At 46.7% G+C, this 21,197-nt stretch overlaps 2 protein-coding genes across 4 annotated transcripts in view; both read right to left on the bottom strand.

The window, feature by feature from the left end:
• Positions 1–2,391: 2,391 nt before the first annotated feature.
• ptbp1a (polypyrimidine tract binding protein 1a) lies at positions 2,392–17,314 on the bottom strand. 3 transcript variants are annotated; one of them, XM_030356146.1, is made up of 16 exons: positions 17,223–17,314; positions 16,550–16,603; positions 16,000–16,027; positions 12,709–12,769; positions 12,348–12,520; positions 11,614–11,760; positions 10,859–11,002; positions 10,261–10,371; positions 9,980–10,178; positions 9,403–9,474; positions 8,474–8,634; positions 7,086–7,119; positions 5,991–6,083; positions 5,347–5,563; positions 5,026–5,103; positions 2,392–4,819 (listed from the first exon to the last, which is right to left on the bottom strand). In XM_030356146.1, exons 1-16 carry the CDS (start codon positions 17,228–17,230, stop codon positions 4,687–4,689), a joined length of 1,713 nt encoding a protein of 570 aa, XP_030212006.1. In that variant the 5' UTR covers positions 17,231–17,314; the 3' UTR covers positions 2,392–4,686. The 3 variants fall into 3 exon arrangements, with proteins under 3 accessions (XP_030212006.1, XP_030212005.1, XP_030212007.1); XM_030356145.1 differs by having other exon boundaries at positions 16,000–16,030; positions 17,223–17,313; XM_030356147.1 differs by lacking the exons at positions 16,550–16,603; positions 17,223–17,314 and adding an exon at positions 14,256–14,276 and having other exon boundaries at positions 16,000–16,030.
• Positions 17,315–19,091: 1,777 nt separating this feature from the next.
• palm1b (paralemmin 1b) overlaps positions 19,092–21,197 on the bottom strand; it is a 12,714-nt gene continuing 10,608 nt past the window's right edge. The window contains exon 5 of the mRNA XM_030356469.1: positions 19,092–21,197. This exon is cut by the window's right edge and continues 1,055 nt beyond it. The gene's annotated coding sequence lies outside the window, so the exon portion shown is untranslated.

Genomic DNA, 21,197 nt, shown 5'->3' with positions numbered 1-21,197 from the left:
CCTCAGCACTAACCCCCCCCCCCCCCCCCTCACACATAACCCAAATACAGCTGCATGTTTCTGCGCCTGTGTGGATGAATTATTCAACATCTGTCTGCGGCGTGCATATGTAAACAGGTGGAGAGTCTCCTGCCGGCTTTTTAAAGTGGGCACCACCGGCCCGGACCCGCCCCCCCCCCCTTCTATTAGTCACTCCAAAGCCCACAGAACCGGGGCAGACTAAACAGTGTGAAGGGTAGGGGGTTAGGGGGGGGGGGGGGCGAAATGGCACCGGCCTCATAGTGGATATCACAGATGGGACGGCGGGCTCTGCAGCGTGGGGCGGGGGTGTGCCCCTCTCTCCCTCAGAGGATCGAAGGGGAGCAGAGTGTGTTGTTTCAGTGGGACGTTGCTTAGGTTCGCCCTAAGCCAGACGTTAGTGACGGCCGGGAGGTCCGGGAGACTCCGTAGCAGAGCTCCATTGTGTTTAGGTTGACGGACCTCGAGGGTCTGGGGGGCGACTCTCAGTACGCTATAATGCCTTTACGGCGTTAGTAGTTTAGCCAGCTTTGGGTTTTTAAGCGAGGTCTCTGTTTGTCTCGAGGGATCGGAAGAAGACCAAGAAAAATGAAGGATTCACCCGACTTCTCACTGAGCGTGAATAATCGAATAATCGAATACATAAATTGCACGATTACACCTACAGGCTGCAGCTCATGACTGTTTTTGACTATTAAAAGTCAGTGAGTTTTATGATGCAATAAACCGTTACAATTCTTTGTCCATCAGTCACGTTAATTTGATCGTCAGACGTGCAGATCCCAAAACGAGATCCGTGATTAACTTTTATAATAGCCTGTATTATATTTTTTTTCTTGAACGAAATAGACAGACGGTTAAACCAGCGGGGGAAAGGAGGGACCTGGGGGGATGGAGGGGGCAATCAGACTTCAGGTGGGGGCAAGTGGCCACACTCCGTCTCCGGCAGGCCAGTGTGTGTGTGTGTGTGTGTCTGCGTGCCACAGGTGGTGCTCCGGGCGTGCAGTGTGCGCCATTATTTCCTTGATTAAAGACCGCATTTGTAATCCACATAAACGTTACCAGATGCGGCGGAATCAACGCTCCGCACGGCTCCGTTCAATCAACCGCGCGTTCACGAGCCGCGGGAGAAACCCAATAGGTCCGTGGGTAAAAAAAAAAGAAAGAATAAAAAGCCAGAGGAAGGCGCTCTCCGGATGACTAATGACTATGTATTTTATACATACATTAGAATGTGTATGCACCATTGCCTCTAGAGAAAATGTTTAAACAACGCAGCCGTGACACGTGGTAACAATGTTTTAAGGGTAGCCTAATTATTCCCATATAGGCCTCACATGGCTCCTTAGCCTCCCAGCAGCTGTTTAAGGTATAAACACAGGTCATCTCCACACACCCAGACCTTGTTGAGCACTAATTAGAGCAGGATCCAAAGGGCTCCTCGTAGCCGAGGCCTGAACCCGGGTCCGACAGATGGCGCGTTCAGCAGTCAGGGCGCGCGGCGCCGCCGTTCATCAGCGGCCGCTCACAGCCCGCGGCCTCGAGGCGGCGGCCAAGGCCAACAGTAGCCGGGGGCGATCATTTCGTCGCCAGCATGGCGGATGATAGCAGGTCTCCCCGCGGTTGGTCCGTTTGATGACATGGTCGTCGGGTCCTTCAATTGGCGACGGTACCTACTCCCAGGGCGTCACCCGAGGGGCAAGCAGGTAGAGTACAGGTGGATTGTTCGTGGAAAGCGATGCCTCCTATGCGTGTTTTGGCATAGGGCCTACACAAGTTTGTAATAAACTCGCTAGTCTGAACTAGTTCGTAGACGCTTATTTGATTAATTCCAGCTCCTGTGTTCCCTGTTCTACTAGTGCATCGCTGTCACACGTTATACATGTGGTTTTGATCATTGACACGTGGCGCCCATGTTAAGGACCGCTGGTCAGAGCAACACCGCCATCTAGCGGCTAAAAGTTAACCCATTCATTTCTGCTCGCTACAAGTAGGTCTAGTATTGAGTACATGTTTGTTCAAGCGCCATGTTCTAGTGTTCTACAAGTAACCCACATAGGTGTTGGTATAATGTATGAGCTTTCATTTTTAGTTTACACAATTGTCCCTTTTGATCATAAAGTAGGCTACAACATCAGCAATTCTCATAAGACAACCATGAAAATGAAATGGAAGTAGATTCCAGATTAGTCAGTTTAAACTAGGAACAAGTACAATTGTAAAAGTAAATAAAGTTAAAGATGTAAAAAAAATAAAGAAAATAAATATGGCAGAATCCACGAGGACAGGGAATGGGAAAAACATTAAGGTGTTAACCAATACAGAACAGCAGCTGAAGAGCACAGAAGAGAAGAGACGGAAACCAAAGCGAGATGAAGAAAGAAACAAAGATTTATTGAAGGCAGCGTAAATCGTTGAGCGAGACAGCGTAGCGGAGGGGAGCCGGGCGGTGGGAGGGCACATACATATACGCTTGTGTTTTGATTGATTTATTGTCTTTGTGGTACAAAAATTCTCTTCACAGCTCTAGAGAGTGTTGCAGAACTGCACCATTTTATCAAAATATACATGTTTTGTATGTAAAGTGGATATACAGAATCCAAATGATTTTGTGGTACAAAAACACGAATATATACAACTATCAACCCCGCTTCATATAAGATTGAACCCCCCCCCCCATATATATATATATAAAAAATAATGACAAATAAAAGCTTTTACCATCAAAAGACAGGCCACCATCAACACCATCGATATCACAGCTACGGCCGTGGGTAGTTAAGCATCCATTCAAAACCAACAAAAAGGCTTTTAACGTTAATCAAACTAGACGGGTTCAAAGTACAGTATATAATGAGTAACTTGTGAGGCTGTATCTATTTATAAACCATAAGAGGGAATGTGGAAAGGGGGTGTTTAACAGATCACCAACGTGGAAAGAAAGCCCAACAGAACGCTGGGGTCAAACATACTTTGGTCCGTATAACAGCAATAACCGTCTGTCGCTACAGGAGGCGCTAAACCATGCATAAGACCAGGTTTCATCTCTTTTTACAAAAATAGAAACCGCCTCGGGTTTCTAGACTAGCACGAATGTGACGACTGTTTTAAGACTCAAGCGTGATATTAACTAGCACCTACAAGGGTGACAAAGCGCACAACGAAAAAAAAAACGACAAAAATAAAGGTAAAATTGTCTGACTGGGGCCAGAGCGATACGGGGTCACGGTATAAAAGAACCCAAACAAAAACACTTCCTAACGAATAAAATAACAGCTGTCGGACTATGATTGGTTTATCCATCACGGCCATCAGTATTAATAGATACTCGTCACCAAGACAACAAAAAGAACTTGGGCTGGGATACCTGGATACAACGAAAAAAAGAAAAAAGGCATATGCTCCGCTGAGCCAAAAGGTCAACCAGCGGGAACGAGAGACTCCTCCGGCTCAGGTTCTACCGATTTGGGAATTCAAGGCACACGGTCGTGGTCACACAGCCAGCCACTACACAAAGAATACAGTATATAGGCGATACACGTGTAAATACTAAACAGAAAAGAGGAGGATATGAAGGACTAGGCCCAAGAGGCGTCCAACTATAGAGATATATAACTATATATGCTTGCTGGGGGCGTGTAGACCAAGGCCTCGGTGTGCTCGGCCCAGAGATACACTTTAAAAGAACCAGGGCCAAGGACAGCCACACTCCTCCCACACACACACCCCAACAATAAACTACAGCAATTAAAGATATAGGATTTGCATCTATTTGAATTAAATTCACAAGTTTCTAAATACATTTAATTTGGGGGAATATATATGCGTTTTTTTCTTCAAATGACCCAAGTATTTCTGATTCTTCAGTAAACAAAAGAACAAGGATGTGATGCAGCCAGCCATCCTCTACCAACGAGTATTTTGAGAGGCACGGCCAACACTGGGTGGCCTTCACACGTCTACTTGAAGCCTGCTGATGCTGGAGGCGTTCTGGCCACAGCGAGGTAAGGCACCGGGTTAGAGAAAGAGATGCACTTCCTCTGTTAAGTATCTACGAGGTGATATAGTGGTCTTGGATCCCCGAACAGCTGTGGGGGGATATTAACACGAAGAAGCTACAATTTCATATAAAATGGATGTTGGATCAAACAAAATAAAAAGTTGGATGGTCCGCGAACCAAAAAATAAAACCCACTGTCCCAAACTCCCTCAGACTGGCCAAATAGTTGTGAGAAGTGGCATATCGATAAAGGCACACATAGATGTGTATAGTATCTACTATAAGGATCATGGTCTAGCCAAGGAATGCTGAAGTGTGTCTAGCGTGGATCTGCTTCGTCCACAGACGTACGTGGTGGATGGTGTCGTTCTAAAGCGTTTTGGTCTAAAGTGACAGTCTATCAACCGACCCTACTTAACCCCCCCCCCCCGGGCGCGTTGTCACAGAACGTTGCCCACCTCCCTGCCACTTCAGACTCGACTGGTTGACCAATCACAAGAGTTAGAGCGGGAATGAAGGGCCGCGAGCAAGGTTCTGAAACAACGAGCCACTGAGCGTGAGACCAACGTCCCGTCCCGACGGAGGTCCATCTGGAGACGAGGACAGAGACGCGGCCTGGTGGGGGTTAAAGTAAGGGCACTTGGGTGAAGGTCGGGGACAGGGGGGTGCTAGATGGTGGACTTGGAGAAGGACACCCGGAGGTGGTGGTTCTCTCCCAGGTCGTGGTTGTGGAACTCGATGAGGGACTCGATGGCCTCCTCCACTGAGCCCATCTGGATCAGAGCCATCTTGCGGTCCTTCCTGTAAGGGTGAGGCCGTTAGTGGTGAAGGGTGAGAAGCTTTCTACAACACTCAATCACAATCTAGGCTCCCATCAGCTCCTGGAAATGCCTTAATATATGGAGAAGCACAACCACTTTGTAGTGCACCCTTGATCGAAATAGATCGGTTTGGCTCTGGACTTAAATGTAAAGACTGAGCTGATAGGGAGGGAGGTTGAAACTCACTGGAAGAACTTGAAGGCTTTGACGGTGGATCCTGAGCTGGCGAACAGTCCTCTGAGATCCTCCTCCACCACAGCGGGCCTGCAAGAAGAACCGACTGGAGATCAGTGCACCGCACTGACGCTACAGTCACGACCCACAACCCATCATCTCATACTTTCATCCTTCTGTATTGGACAAAATACTGCCATTAAAGACTTCTAAAACACAGAAAAACAAAAGATGGAAAGAATAGGAGAGGCTTGGAAGAGACTTGGAAGTGCAGCAGCGAGGAGCTACAGAGGACTCAGACACGCGGTTGTAGCAGAAGGCCCAGGGGCTTACGGTATGTTGGAGAGGTGGAGCGTGGCGGAGGGAGGGAAGATGTTGGAGTAGTTCTTGGAGCCGGGCTTCTTGAAGCGGTGCAGCGGGGAGGTGCTGTAGTCCTTGGTCAGGCCCTGGTCCTCGTGGCCTTCCCGGGGGAGCTGCACCGTGGTGTGCTTGGACAGGGTGACGCGCATGGCTCGCCCGTGCAGCCGCTGGCCGTTCAGGTGACTCATGGCTGCGGACGCAGAGGCAGCGCTTGAGGTACAGCCATGCCGTCCGCCCGGCCAAACTGGGCCCACGGGATGAGAATACATCCCTGGTGGCTTTTTATACCGCAGATGACGCAATCTTTAACGATATGCGCTGTCCTGTCAAGCTTTGGCAGATCGATTTGACATTTTGGCAGGTCAAATGAATTAAGGGATGCATATTAAAACATTTGCCTGACTGGTACATTTTTCCAGGCGGGTCAAGACAATCCTTGACACCGTGTAAGGCAGCACGTATTTTTACGGTCATTAGGGACAAACATGGATCATAGGAAATGTATATTTGCGGATGTTTAGTCATAAATGCACAGCCGCACCCGATTGGCTGTGTCAGGAATAGCACAGCGTTTGTAGAGCTGGATTCGCCTCGGTCGAGAGGGGTGGGGTAGTTACCTAGCTGAGCCTGGGTCCCGTCAGACATCTGGATCAGAGCGTTCTCCTTCTTGTTGAACAGGATCTTGACCCTCATCACGTCGCCATACACGCCTAGCGACGAGAGACAAACATGTCACAATGCACTCACAGCCAACCAGCAACAGCCAGAGTCTAGCGACGCCACTCAGCCAATCACAGCAAAGAACACATTTACCGTTTTATAAAACTCAAAACTTTTAAACATTCGATGTGTGACTCATGGGATTACTATTTCAACAACTGTAGTTGGATTTAGACTACTATAAAGGCTTCTGTCTACATGTCATTTAGAGCTGTAAATCTCTTGGAGAAAGTCTAACAATCTACGGGATATTAAATGGAGGGGGAGGACTTGATTTAGAGAAAAATAAATCTGGTGGGCGAAGGGGGGCATGGGAGGGGATGTCTGGACAGATGTGTCTGATCAGGTAGCCATGCAGGGGTCAACTAAAGCATGCAGACACCTTTGTTTGGAACACTAAAAGACTAACTGCAAGAGAATACAGCAACAATCCCAGGGATACGTCAACCTACGCCCACCACAAAGCAACAGCATTTCAAAGTTCGTCCACATTTTTATAATTGGCGTCATAAAAAAGTTGTGCCAAAATAAATATTCTGAAGTAGTTTCCTTGACAAGATTGGCTCAGACGTAGCTTTTAAGATAGCTTATCTATTTGCCCTCGGCCTACCTTTAAGGTGTAGCCTACTGTTCTTTCTTATCAGAACAAACTATGCAAAAACGAAATGCAAACAATGACTAGACACCAGTGGACAGAAAATGGTAGCCATCTCATCTATTGAATTGCTGTCACTTTCAGTAGTGGTTCCATATATTTTTTTCTTTTCACAAACACACACACGCACACACACACACACACACAAACCAACAGCTACCAGAGGGGCGGTCATACACTGGAAAACCCCTCGTATCTTTTTTTTTTCTTTTAAGTAATAAGCGATAAAGCCAAACACATGAAACGAGACAAGCCCACCTTGTCTGGTAACAGTAGTAGTAGTAGTGATAAAAAAATTAATAAAACAAAAACAAGAGATGAAAGGATGACAACGTACCGAAAAGAATAAAGAGGCAGTGTGGCGTAACGCTCTTTAGAGACAGCAGGGGGAGCAGGAGGGCAGGGAGAGGGGGAACAGGGGAAAAGACGGAACGGAGTGGAGGACAGTGGAGTGGAGTCGGCACATGTCCGCAGGCCACAGGCAGCGAGGTCCACAGGAAGGCCACAGAACCATGACGGGAGGGCGGGGGGGAGAGAATGGACAGGGGAGATAAGGACAGAACAAGAGAGGGGGAGGAGGAGGAGGGGGGAGTGGGAGAGGAGTCCGACAGGGTGACGGAGGAGCAGATAAAGGGAGCGAGAGAGGGATGGATGGAGAGGTGGAGGATGAGGGAGAGAGGATGGCAGAGGTAGAGGGGGGTTTGGGTCGTGGGTTCAGTTGGTGGGTGGCGTCCAGATTGAGGGTCGGGTCAGATGAGGATAATGAAAGGGTGAGAGAACAGAGGGTGGTGGGAGGACCATTGACCATCGGGCGTGCAGTCAGTTGGCGAGAGTTCAGATGAGAGGGAGGGAGGGGGTTGGGATTTAAAAATAAAAAACACAGAGAGAGAGGGAGAGAGAGAGAAGAGAGAAAAGAACAAGGAAGTAAAAAAACAAGGTCAGTATACACGAAGAAATGTAGTGCTTCAGACAGCTGAATTGGCTAAATTAAAATGCACTGGCACTATGGGAACACTAGGAGAAAAAAGAAGAGAAAAAAGATTAACAATGAAATACAGAAAATGGCAGAGACAATATGTACTTTTTAAACTACATCCCGTTTCACGCTTAAGTATTCAAATCAAGACAGTAGTATAATAAATCATTGGTGGACTTACGGTTCCAACATTAGCCTCTATGAGCTTAAGCTTAACAACTTAACATAAGCGCTTCATTATTTACTTCTCGATGGAGAATATTGGAACTTGATAATGACTACATCACGAGACTCCCATGTAACTTCTCTTCAAAAAAGTACTATTGTCTCTCCAACAACTCAAGAATGATTTCAACTAATGGGCAAAAATGAAGATATGAAATGGCAAGATTAATAAAAAAAAAGAAGTTAGTGTTTTGAATAAACTTCAAAAAAAAATTCAGTGAGCAAAAAGTTGGAAATTGCAGCAGGGTTTGGTCAAACACAAAAGAGGAGAGGGCTTTGAGAGGGAGGGGTTCCGCAAGGAGACCCCCACTTTTCAACGTAGGGCGGTTATCTGGATCTGATCGGAGGCAGGCATCGCCCCTCCTCCAACCAATGGGGGCACCTCTGATAGGGGGTAGGGGGGGCTGGTGTAGGCATCGTGTTCTCCAAAGGGGCCTGTTTCTAAGGATCATGTTGTGCACTGAGACTCATTGTGGTGGTGGGGGGGGTATGTGGAGTGGAGGGAACCTAGAAGTGCCACCTACCTCTGGGTTCAGGTTGCTGACCAGGAGGACGTTGTGGCCCCCTGCGGCGGTGAGCCCTGATAGGCTGAGACGATTGGCAGCGGCCGCTGCAGCCGCCATGCCACCGTGCCCGTGGACACCCATGGACGCCAGGGCGCCTGGGATGCCCGCCATGGACAGACCTACACAGGGGGGGGAACAGACAGCCTTCAGCGCTGGACCGCAGCGAGGAAAGACAGATAAAGCAGGCTACATATTGCCTGTAGTTTCTCTTTTGGCTGCAAGAATACTGAGGGCTGGGAAAAGGCACACGACGCCAATAGAAGGGTGATAAAAGCATTGAACTGGTCTGAACAGTTGAACTGGTTTCAACAGTTCCTCGGGATCGTCCCGTCGACCTGTTCAGACCTGCACCACACCACCTTTATACGGCTGCCAGTTGGGTTGGAAATCTGAACACCCGTGATCCCTCTTTGTGCTTCAGCCTAGGCCTGCACGATAAATCGTTATAAAATCGTATAAATCGCCCCTGTATGGATTTAAGTTTTAAATTATTGTTTTAATTTTTTTTGAAGCCTTCATTTACAGGTGTGTGTGGAGTTTGTTCAGTGATTATAAAAGGCCAGCACTTAAAGACAATGTGCTGCTATATGTACAAAATAAATCAATCCGTTTTTGATACTGCACTTTAATCAGTTATAAAGGGCCATATGAAACGCAACGTGCTAGAGGTGCCAAAAAACAATGTTTGGTACTGCCATTTTTCTTTTCATGTGTGCAATAATAATTACATTTCGTGAGAAAAAAATCTTGGCAGAGAACCGTGATATAAATTCTAAGCTTAAGGATCATGATTCCTATTCTTCCCTGAACCGTGCAGGCCTACTTCAGACTCAGCCAGCCGGCCGAGGACCAGTCTACCCAGAGGAGAGGCGCGGTGCCGGACTGACCTTGCTGGATGGCGAAGCCGTGCGGGAAGCCGTGCGCTCCGCCGTAAGGAGAGGCGGAGATGAGTCCTGGAGCTGGGGGAGGAGTCGGGAGGACAACACGTCAGAGGAGACGGATACCAAAGGCACGGTGGGGGCACGCAGAGCCTGCACGTCTATGAGGGAAGCTACTTTGAATGGCTGAGCAAGACACTGCCATGAACTTCATCGTGGGATTCGGTGCAGGTTGACCCTCATTCAAGTACTTAATGAGGTAATGGTTTACTTCTAACTATTGTCCCACAACTTTTATTGGCTCTTGATGGCCGATATAAATAAGTTGCAACAACACCGTCCACACCGTGAAGCACATTTTTATCCAAACTCAGAAGGTTATGCTCGGTAAAGGGGGGAGGTTACAGGGGTAAACGTGGGTAATGGCAAAATGTCTTGTTTCCTACATCTGAAATTTGTGTATTTATCCGATGTTAATTAATGATAAGAAACATCCGTTTAGGCTCTTTATGGTCTCCACCCCCAAAGCTGGGTCCAGCCCCTTTATGGACACACCAGGTGTCAAAGGGAGTGGTATGAGACTCACCGGCGTGCAGCGTGCCCATGCCGAAGGCGGCGGCCATGGCCTGGTGGTCCATGGGGGGCTGGGAGTCTCCGGTGGGCAGGTCCGGCCTGGTGTAGTCCCGGCTCTTGTCGTTGTTGTACTTGACGTTGAGGCTGGTGAGCTTGGAGAAGCTGATCCTCAGCGTGCAGCAGGCGTTGTAGATGTTCTGCCCGTCCAGGGACTGGAAACGAGAGAGGACCGGGTTTAGAGAGGTTAGAGCGGTGGGCCGACGGCGTCTCAGCGTCCCGGGGAAGGGGTCGTACCAGTTTAGAGTGCTGGGCGGCCATGCCGTCGGCGTACTGCAGCAGCGCCTGGAACTGGCCGTTCTTGGTGAAGGTGATGATCTTCAGCACGACCCCGAACTTGGAGAAGATCTACAGCGTGAAGAGAGAAGGACGGGGGTGAACAGAGCTACCGAGTAATAACTAGCATTAATAAAAGGAAAAATGTTCAATCACAGTGGCTTTCCACTCAACACAGTAAACAAACAAACAGCCAGCCGTTGGCAAGATGTGAAAGGCAATTATCTGGTGCATCCGTGATTGCAGCTGGGTAATTGTTCCCTTCCTGTAAAAATGCACTTAATTGTCACCGACTTGTTTTCAGAGAATCGGCTGTGGTGCCAAGTATGAAGAACACTTTGAATAATTACTTCTATAAAAAGTGCATCCAAGGTAAGCGTTATTTTCTTGCTTGTTATATTAAACCCAACATCGACGCTAGGGCCTACAGAGTAGTCGGCCATGATGGCGTTTCATAAACCACGACCGACTGTGGCTCATAATAACCACAGGAAGTGACATCATACGGCAGACCACAGGACGTGGCGTCGTACCGCAGACCACAGGAAGTGGGGTGTACCTGGTAGAGCACTTCCAGGGTGACGGGGTACACCAGGTTGTCCACGATGATTCTGAGCACGGGGCTCTGGGACAGGGGGCACCCCATGTCGCCCACCACCTCCCCGTCCAGGGCGTTCACGGCCTGCAGGGCTGCCTGGGCGCGCTGGGGGGACAAACGGACAGCATAGATCAGATTAGGTTAGATAGGTGTGAGGATGGATCTCATCCGGGGGGCTGGAGAGTGTGTTCTTATATCAGCCTGGGGTTAAACAGTCCATTTATGACTTTATCCGCCTGGCATGCAAATGACCCAATAGATTACGTTTACATACGTTTCAGAAGCAATTTACGAAGTATATTTCTCAGCAGACGGTGAAACAATATATCGCCGTCGGTACAGTAGATTACCCTCGAAAGAAACGTTGGGAGCAACAGGATGAACAATGTTTGCATAGTAAATGATTTTCCCTCCAGAAAACACCATCTCTTCTTGACAATATAAATGAATTTGATGTTCAAAATCTGCAGAAGGTCGTCGACCGGAGACTGACTTAAAGCTGGAGGTCACCCGACACTTTAAAAAAATAATACAAAAAAGCCCTCACGGGGGCCAGTGAATAAAGAGAGCCTGTCATTTGGCCGTAAGCCAACCCGTTTCAACGGCGGGCTTCGTTTCCATGACGATCTACCAAACAACAGATGTCAGACGTCACGCGTGCGTGCGTGTGAGTGTTTGGTGTCGTTTCTGTGCGTGCGTGCGTGCGTGAGTCCTACCACTTGGTTAGGAGAGTTGTCGGTCTTCAGCTCCTTGTGGGTGGAGTACTGGACGTAGACCGGGTGGTTCCGGATCAGGGGGGTGACGGAGGAGTAGTAGCTCACCATGGTCTGGGCGCACTCCTCGCTGTTCAGCTCCAAGAACGCCTACACGCCCGGACCAAAGGACAACGTTGGACAATATTTCTCTCAAGCTGGGGAAAGAGTCTTCGCCATAATCCTGCTGCTTTCTTTTAAGATCCAGAAACCTCCGTTATTTCATTACCACACATTTAAAAAACCTGGTTTTAAGCACTTATTACTCACAGAACTACTATTCCCTTCGGGCCTACCGCCAGAGATGCCTCTTGCAAGGTTTAGGCACTCCTACATGTGAATATGGGCTTATGCACTGTTCTTCTTCTCTCAAGGTTTAGGCACTCCTACATGTGAATATGGGCTTATGCACTGTTCTTCTTGCATATCGTTTCCCTGCATATATATGTGTTATATTTTTAGCGTTTAGTATTTAGCATTTGTACTTTTGCACGTTTAGATTTGTTTGTATGCGTTTTTCCTTACTGTTATTATATTTGGAATGTGGTGCTTGCTGCTAACGGCAGTGTCATTTCCTGAGGGACCCTTCCCGGGGGATTAACCAAGTTCTTATCCACCTAGTGGTGGTAGCTGTGTATGACACAGGCCCTTAGCAGGCTGTCCATCGGGCCCTGCAGCGGCGCTGAACGCCTCCGTACCTGGTTCTTCCCCTTCAGCATCAGCAGGTTGGTGACCTTGCCGAAGGGGAGGCCGAGCCCGATCACCTCGGTCTCGTTGATGTCGTTGGGCAGCTTACGCAGGTGAACGACCCGGGAAGGCACACCCGGGCTCCGGATGTCACCTTTGAACTTTTTGCTGTCGTTGCCATTGGCTACGAGGGAAAGGAGAGACAACACATGAGATACGATCTAGGGAGGTGGGCGGAGACAAACAGAAACCCTGGCACCCGCTGAATAATGGATACCGTCGCCGTGGAAACGCTAAACACCAAACACACACACACAAAAGACAACAGGCACTCCAGTGACAAACAAGGTGGGCGGGGTCTCCGTTGCCTACCTGAGCTCATGATATAGGGCCCGTTTGCTATGCAGGAAGAAAAGAGTTCTTCAGATCCCCTCTGCAGAGAGACAGAGAGAGAGAAAGGGGGAGGGGGGGGAGGAAACAACAAAAGGATTCAGTTCAGGCCCTCCAACAATGAAGGCTGAGTGCAGCAGGTGTAGGGCACACAGCTCTCACGTTACAGCGTCTATTGTGTGGGGAGGCAGGAAGCCACCCGATAACCACAGTGCACAGGGGAGACGGCCCCCCTCTTACTTCCAGGATACAGTTGCCACGTTTAATGGTAGGGATGCAACACCCGCCATAGTCATATATAAGCACGCCTGTGCCACCAGCCCCTTCTCCGGGTCCATGACCAGCTACCCTCCCTTCAGCAGGCGAGGCACTACTGAAAGCGTATGGGATGAAGGGCTGGACACTCACAGCACACATACTTGTGTACTGTCTTTATAGACAGGCCCACTTCTGGCCCCAGTCGCTCGCTGAATAAAGAGAAGGAATAAAACTGCTGTTCTCATGGATGCGATGAAGTGCAGCAGTCACAAGGAGCCGCTCAGCAGCTTAAGCTCTCTGTCACTCCACAATGGGGGCCCTGTTCCAGTCAGGACTGGGGGGCATTGTCACGCAGCAGTGCACACACACACACACACACACACACACGCAGAGTGTGTGCACACACACACACACAAAAAGTCTGTTTCTGTTGATGGCCTTGCACAAACATGAAAAAAAAAAGAAATTCCTCCCTTTTCCACTGATGCCCCAAGAAGGACTCGGTAAAAGCTCCTAGATGAGGTGGATTTGGCGAGCTGTAACCACGGGAACCCGAACTGTCTGTTGGTGGCAGTGTTTACGACCAGTTGACTTCCAGATGGTTACTCTGAGTCATCTAAACAGACCCTTAGCTCCTGCCTGGCCGCAGCACGGGTGACGAGGGTCGCTACTCTGTGAGGCCTAAACGCATCAAAGCGTTGGAGAGAAAGTGGTTTCTAATACCCTGACATCTGTTTGGAGAAGGAACCTGGATCACCAAATAGAAAACCGACGAAACATCTGAAATATGTGGTGAGTAACAACACATGTTTAGTAAGGCATGGGATGATAAACAAGACGTTCAACATAAACTGATGCGTTGGGGCTGTAGGGGATTCAGACTTGACCCTCTGAGAATCCAGCCCCCCCCCCGCCCCAAAAAAAAACAGGATTTGAAGCATGGGCCAAAGGGGAGCAAAGCCATGGGAAAACTGGACAGCAGATTACAGACTCAGATGACACCGTCACAAACCCAACCCACCACAGCGCCGCAACCAAACCCCAAACCGGAAGACGATTGAGACCAGGCCTGGCTTCCAGGGCCACATCCTCCGAGACCGATATTCATTGTTCAACAACTCACTTCCCCCAGAAAAGTCCTCCCTCTAAACCGTCACTATAGAGCCACTGTAGGGCACACCAACACAAAGGAGCATGAGGGAAATACGCAGTAAAAGGATAAAAGAAACCCAGGCAGATGCATGTGAAAAAGGCAGGTCTGAACAGCCTACCTGTGGCTCTTAGACGACAATCTGAAGCAGAGAGGAAGAAAAGTGCACACAGGCTACGATTAAACCGTGGATGAGCGACACCAGAAAAATAAAAATAACTGACACCAGAGAAAATGACCTGTATACTGGGTGACCACGCAAAACCACTGGAGCCCCGCCAAAACCAGTTCAACCAGTACCAGCTTTTGTTTGCTCAGAGAGGCCGGAAGCAGAGCGGTAACCTGAGGGGATGATAGATTGCAAGCGCAATACTTTTAAGTGTTGAGAGGCTTCCCTTTGTTCAGAGCCGTAGGCATATCAGGAACAGGGGCTTTTATAGGGAACTGGTCCCACCCCCACCATGCTCACCACCTGGTTGGCATTCAAGGATGAAGGGGGGGAGGGGGGGGGGGGGTTGAATGAAATCCACATGCACCATCACCAACTTGACTTTAGAAAACTAAGAAACTAAATGAGGAGAATGCAGTCGGTTTGGTTTCACCACAGCCAAACGAATCTCTGGTAGGCGTGGCGAGAAACCAATCCCTCCCGACCCCTTAGAAGAGAAGGTAATCGGAGATACCAAAGGCCTACTTTGTTCAGCATGCAACCCCATTCTCTTACTGCCTGCCTGCCTGCCTGCTTTGAGCTCTGCGGGGGTGGTGGGGGAGCCAGGACAGGAAGTACAAGGCAGGTACTAGCTTGTTTATTCAATAGCTGGCCCCAGTCACGGGAAAGGGGGGTTGGGAATAGTGCCACAGTCGAGGAGATTGGAATGTGACCGCTGAATTCCAGACGCTTTGCCCAGCAAGAATAACCTCAGACTCTAGCAACGGGGTCGCGCTGCACCCCCCAACAGACACTCATTACACCTGGGGGGGGGGGTGGCATTCAGGGCGGGGGCTCGCTAATCACGGCTATCAATTGGAGACTGTAGAGTCTCATTGTCTGTTATGTATTTAAAAACAAAGGGTCTGATTAAAGAGGCCAGCTAATTAATGGTGGCTGGGGGGTTATGGGCGTGTGTTTTCTGGGTGCGTTCTGATGGGATTGTTTTTGAACAAAAACAAAAAAAGACCTTTGACCAAGAGGATGCAGAAGCCATAAAAGGGAGAAAATATGCAGCAGGAAAACCCGTCTAATCAGCCTAACCCCCGGTGGCTATGCTGACATCTTTAACAGACTCATTTTATTAGCTACACAAGTCCCAAACAACAGTAACGGGCTGTAGCAGACGCGTTTCTCTTCCAGTGTATTTGCTTACACAAACAGAAGCTTGCTAGGTCAACAAACACAGTTGGCTCTCTTGGAATTAGAATATTCATATAAAATTTAGATTAAATGCAAAAATAGACAGGTTCCATGCTCTTCCATAAGAACTGGCTGAGTGCTGCATTGCTTAAACACTGTCCAAGTGAAAGAGAAAACTGCTTTTCTTTTTACTCCAGAAACCAGTAAGCTATATGCAAGCCCATGTCCCAACAGACTTTTATTCTTTAAATATATTCTAGATACACAGAGCGAGGCCGCAAGTAATTAATGCGAATGTCAAATTATCATCCCATTGTTCATGAGGCAGCAGCCTTTTATAGCAAACCGAGGATTTCTCATCAATCTTAAACCACCTTCCTCTGCAGTCTCACCACACAGGGAAAATACTTTGCACACGTGTACAAGTATAGGACAAACCACTTGTAGTATAGATAGTATAGCGGTTTTAGTCAAGGAGAAGGGTTAGTAGATGGATCATTTAAAGAATTCCTACCTTTGTGCCAACTGATATGTCATGGACACTGCTGGAAAAGAAAGATTACCGTCAGTGATACAGTTTAGCAAAAAAAAAACATCTTTTGCAAATCGTACACAATTACTAGGTTTTATATGGATTCGGCAGAATGGGAAAATTATATACATAAATGAAATAAACAACTTTTGACGCCCATGATCTTTAAGCAGGCATGCATTAACGATACTACAGTAACATTAATACAGAGTCTTTAACGACTTCCTCATTCTGAATCGACATCCCATGCAAATCACCAAATTCAGGAAGAACCTTCGACAATGAGGACTATATCCGAGAAACTCTAAATGACGTTCGATGACTACTTCAAAACCCAAAGGTTTGTGTTTTACATCAATCCGAACCGTCTGATAAAATTAAGGATTTAACCAAGAGGGTCCCTCCCCCTTCGTCCATTTAATGTAATAGGCATGAGTCCTCGGTAAAATAGTCACAATTAAATAAAAACTTGATTTCCCCTGCAGATACGATGAGTAGCATCGGACACACAACACACACATGGGGTACCTACCCAATCTCAGGGACGTAGCCGGATCCCAGGGGGTACAGATCAGCGTTAAGGCGGCTGCAGAAGATCAAAGCAAAACACGAATTAATATCAGGGGGCCGCAAAGTTTGGATGCTGCCGACCAAGAGAACAACGAGTAGCGACTAGACACTAAAAATCAATGAACAACGTCTGCCGAATACATCGAAAACATTCAGTACGAGCGCGAAAATGTGGGGCCAGACGTGTCCAACATGGCCCGCGCGCTGAGGGAACAAACGGAACGCGGAAGTGAGACACGTTGCCTGAGCGTCTGGTGTCGTCAGCGCACGACAAAAAATATTAGTTAAGAATTATTCTAAATATGATACAACCTTTTTACGGTGCAAAGATGCGAATAAGTACGATAAACAAATTGTTTCTGACGCAAAACGAGCTAGATGTAATAACGTCTGCGGACTTCAGGGGCCTCGGGGGGCTAAGCTAACTGTTGCTAGCGGGCGAACACTCCTCCGCTAACTGTTGCATTTGTTATGAAAAAACAGTTTCGAGTCAACTTTCTCCAAGTCACGGAAAAGTGGAGCGGCCGTCACAGTTATCACGACACGCAATCCACCCGAAACGAATATAGCAACGACGTTAAGGCAGGCCTGTTTTAAAAAGGTAAGACATATAAAAGCGGTGGTCCTGTACTCACCCGTCCATTGCACAGTACAGAGCGCGGGTCTGAGGCGGAGGGAGGAGGGCGGCCGACCTGGTGGATTTTCTTACAAAATGGCTGAACTCACAGAGGCGGACGCTGATTAGTCCAGCCACTTCCAAGAGCAGAAAGGAGGCGGGACCTAAGGCAACGAAGACGGCGGTTGGTCAAGACGGCCATCATTTGCAAAAAGGCCGCGGAAAAATTCTACACTCTGAAAGATGGCCAACTGTCTTTATTATACATGGCGGAGGGAGGGTTGTGTTACGAGATAATTCCGATTTAGTTTAGCGCTAAACTATTCGATGAAGTGGGCATATTCCATTCGAGCAAAACAACACGACGGAACAATTTGTAAATGTGATCGAAATAAAAAACGTAATGTTACAGAACAACATCCCAAACTGTTAGAAGTAACGTTAAGCCGCCTATCTTGTATTGTAACACACGTATTAAAACATGAAAATTAACGGACGCCTCGCCTTCAAACATGATCAACAAGACAAGTCAAACGAAAGTTACCTGGAATAAATAAACGAATAAAAGCATTCTATTGCAACTGTATTCTATGAGGTACACACACAAACACATTATAAATAGTGTATTATGAAGGTTATATAGCCTCGTTTTTCCACATATAATTTTCCGAGATAAAACAAAGCTATACTGCATCTTGTATCCATGGAACTGACTGTTATGGCCACCTAATGCATGCATGCTAGCAACCTGTTAATCATTCCTTATTTATGCCAGCATCTTTGCACTCTATCCTTGCAACAAACTTAATCGTCGTTTTTTATATGTTTACACTTGTGATGACTTGACCGATATAAGCCTTGAGTGCAGTGTAGGCCTACATATAAAACTAATTTAGGGCATGACCCAAAGATCTGCCGACCAGCAAACAACACATTCCCTGACCAGTGAACTGGAACAATACTCTTCTCTAGTTAATTCGATTGTCTGTCTCTGGTTAGCATCCAGGAAGCTCGTCTGAAAGCTCAGTACATTAGAATTGACAGCAGTTCCTAAACATATAACTTTCTATATTCTGCCTTGCTTTAGGTCTACTTTTGTGTTTTATGCATTTTTGAGTCGCCTTTTATTTGATATCTATCTATCGACAATTTCTACAGTCTCAATTATGATTCTGAACCCACATTTTTTGTAAGAATCTGTCAACTGTGAAGTATGCTGTACATTTTCCACTCAGCAACTGCTGTTCTGCAGACAGCAGAAGGATGACATCCGATTCTTTCATTCAGTGTGAAGAGTGTTCAGTTCTGCGGCTTGAGTGAACGTGCAACAAGGAGAGCTGGAATTATCAGGCAACTGCATCATCTAGTGGAATTATTGGGCTACTGCACCTATAAATAATATTCCCCATAGCACTAAACCTACCTCAATGCTATCCAATCTTTTCTGTTCATAAGTAATGTTCATATGTACAGTTGCTCTATGTGGAAGCGTCATTGTAACATTTTGTATTTCTGTTTCTAGCCAATATCTATTTTCTATTGTATCCGACCAACTCAGTGGCTGTGTTGTTATATATGCAATATTTATAATGTTTTCTTCCTCATTTCTTGGTGGTAGGCCTACTGCAGCCATCTCAGCACTACTGTCCGATTCTACCTGCGTTAACATCAGCAGATCCTTAGTAGCAAAGCCCCCTGTAGTACCCTCTAGATGAGGGACTCCGTGTGCGCACAAATTTCTTACAAATTCAATTCCATGCCATTCTCATTGGAGGATAATAATAATAATAAATTAAATTTATATAGCGCTTAATATGGTACTCTAAGACACTTAGGATGTGAGCAGTGGGTTGAGTGGGTTAAGTACAGACGATTGTTGAACATGATGTAAACAAACAGCGTTTTTTTATTCAAGATTGAACATTGAGACGACCACATAATAGATGAACAGGCATTGGCGTGGCTCAGGGCTGTCTGCAGTTCCTGATGCACTCGGGACTGCCAGCAGGAAGATATGTCTATATTTGCATACATGTATGAGTTTTTTTTTTTAAATGTCAGTCATGCGCAGAAACATGGAAAAGATTTGAGTTTAGGACTCATAACAATCCATTCGCTGTTCATGAAGATTTGGCCCCTATTTAAATGGGTGAGCTGACAATTGACATCTTTATTAGTCAGGAGGACCATTTGGTTAATTTGCAGGCTTTTAACTGGTGCTTCAGTATAATTAAAGGGGTGGAACAGAATGTGTTGTCATTTGGTGCGGTGATCCTTGGGCATAGCAGGCATCTGTGAGCTCTAGCGTACAGGAACATGGCAGACCAACCCTAGTTTAGAATGGATGGAAAACATACAACTCCAACCAACTAAACCTGACAAAGGCACAAACAATACACTGATGTAGTCATCTTTTTCTTTTCTTTTTTCTTTTTTTAATACGCACATCAAATACAATACACTGTCCCCTCAAAGAGGCATTAAGAAAAGAAAATCCAAGTACGTCTGCAGCGGGTCTGTATACATGAACACAGGACACACTGCGTCCAGCCATGGGACCCCCCCTGGGAATGTTTAGAAGGGACCACCACTGCTGGAAGAACTCTGGAGAATGCACATGGCACTGGCCGAAAAAACACCTCTCTTGATGAACAGCAGTGGTTGGGTAGAGTCCAATAGGGTCCAGGTGAACTACATTTCCCATAGTCCCCATCATTCCTCCCTCCAACACCTCCAACACTCCTTCCAGTAGGCCAAGCGAGTAGGGCTGTATAGAGCTTGAATAGACGTAACCGCAGCACCAACCTCAGTGGTTTCTCAGCAAGCACAAGTATGATGATGCATTGTATTAAGATTGTGCGGATGAATCTTTGAAGCTAGTGGAAACAGATAATGTGGAGAACATGAAGACAGAGACACAGACAAGCCTGAAGAACAACCTTCCCGCCCAGGAGCTGCTCCACAGACTGAAGCAGAAATGTGCTTGAAAAAATCTTGAAAATTGACCTTAATTATTAAAGGTACTCTTGTATTGTACTAACCAAACACTTAGATAGTGTCAACGGGTTAAATGGATGGCTGGTAACTCGGGGGTTGGGTCATCTTGATACAACGACCACTCTGTAAAGACTCTGGGCTAAAGAATCAGTGGGCCTAATAAGATGTATTTTTTTTTTATATCATTTTTTTTCAATCAGTTACATCTCCATTGAAATCAGTGAGGTTGTGAAAGTACAAGTGTGCAAGGAGAGAAAAAAGAGATTGAAGTGAAAAGTAAACATTTAGTTGTGATTTACAACCACCGAAAAATAACATTTGCACGGCTCTGGTTTAAGTGCCGTCCTCCACACTTTGATTTTTTCCCACAGCCTTGTAAGCCCTTAGTCCGACCCCTGGAGTTACATTCTTGTCACCATGCCACATGTTTTACATCCCATAATGAACAGACAGATAATCAGTGAAGGCTGACAGCTGTGTTGCTACCTCATCACACCATTAAAAACACGGACATCACCGCTGGAAGAGGAGAGTCTGTTGAATCATTATAGCAACTGCCGTCTAAACCTCGATTGAGAGACGTTTGGCTTTAAGAAGCCGTGATGGGGAATATCTACGGTATCTGAAAGGGTTGTGGTCGTATCTGTGAGGAAACGATGCAATCGATTCTGAATATTACTCAGTGTCTGTGCTACTACACTTTAAAAAAATGTGTTAAACACAATCCCGATTATGTCTAATATTACCGATATAAAGACTTTACATGACTAGAGATGAGCTTGTATGTTTCGAGGAAAGCGCAGACATTTCTTTCCTTCGCGTTTGCCTGGTAGTGATTGAAAGCTTACATGCACACAATGGTTTGAGTCGATATATAGAGAACTGAAAACAACAAACACATTGTATAAAACATAATTTGATATCAATATATTAAAATACAATTTAAAATAATATCTTAGACAATATCGCGATATGAAATTGACCGATATATAGTTGG

The sequence above is a fragment of the Gadus morhua genome, chromosome 5 (assembly GCF_902167405.1).
Source record: "Gadus morhua chromosome 5, gadMor3.0, whole genome shotgun sequence".
Classification (NCBI taxonomy): Eukaryota; Metazoa; Chordata; class Actinopteri; order Gadiformes; family Gadidae; genus Gadus; species Gadus morhua.
Note: the sequence above shows the minus strand (reverse complement) of the source record. Positions and strands in the feature narration are given on the sequence as shown.

Coding starts and splice junctions, on each gene's coding strand:
- ptbp1a (XM_030356145.1), bottom strand. Junction 16,031..16,549: donor GGCTACGTCCCTGAGATTGG/GTAGGTACCCCA, acceptor TTTCTTTTCCAG/CAGTGTCCATGACATATCAG. Junction 4,820..5,025: donor AAAGCCTTCAAGTTCTTCCA/GTGAGTTTCAAC, acceptor TCACCCTTACAG/GAAGGACCGCAAGATGGCTC.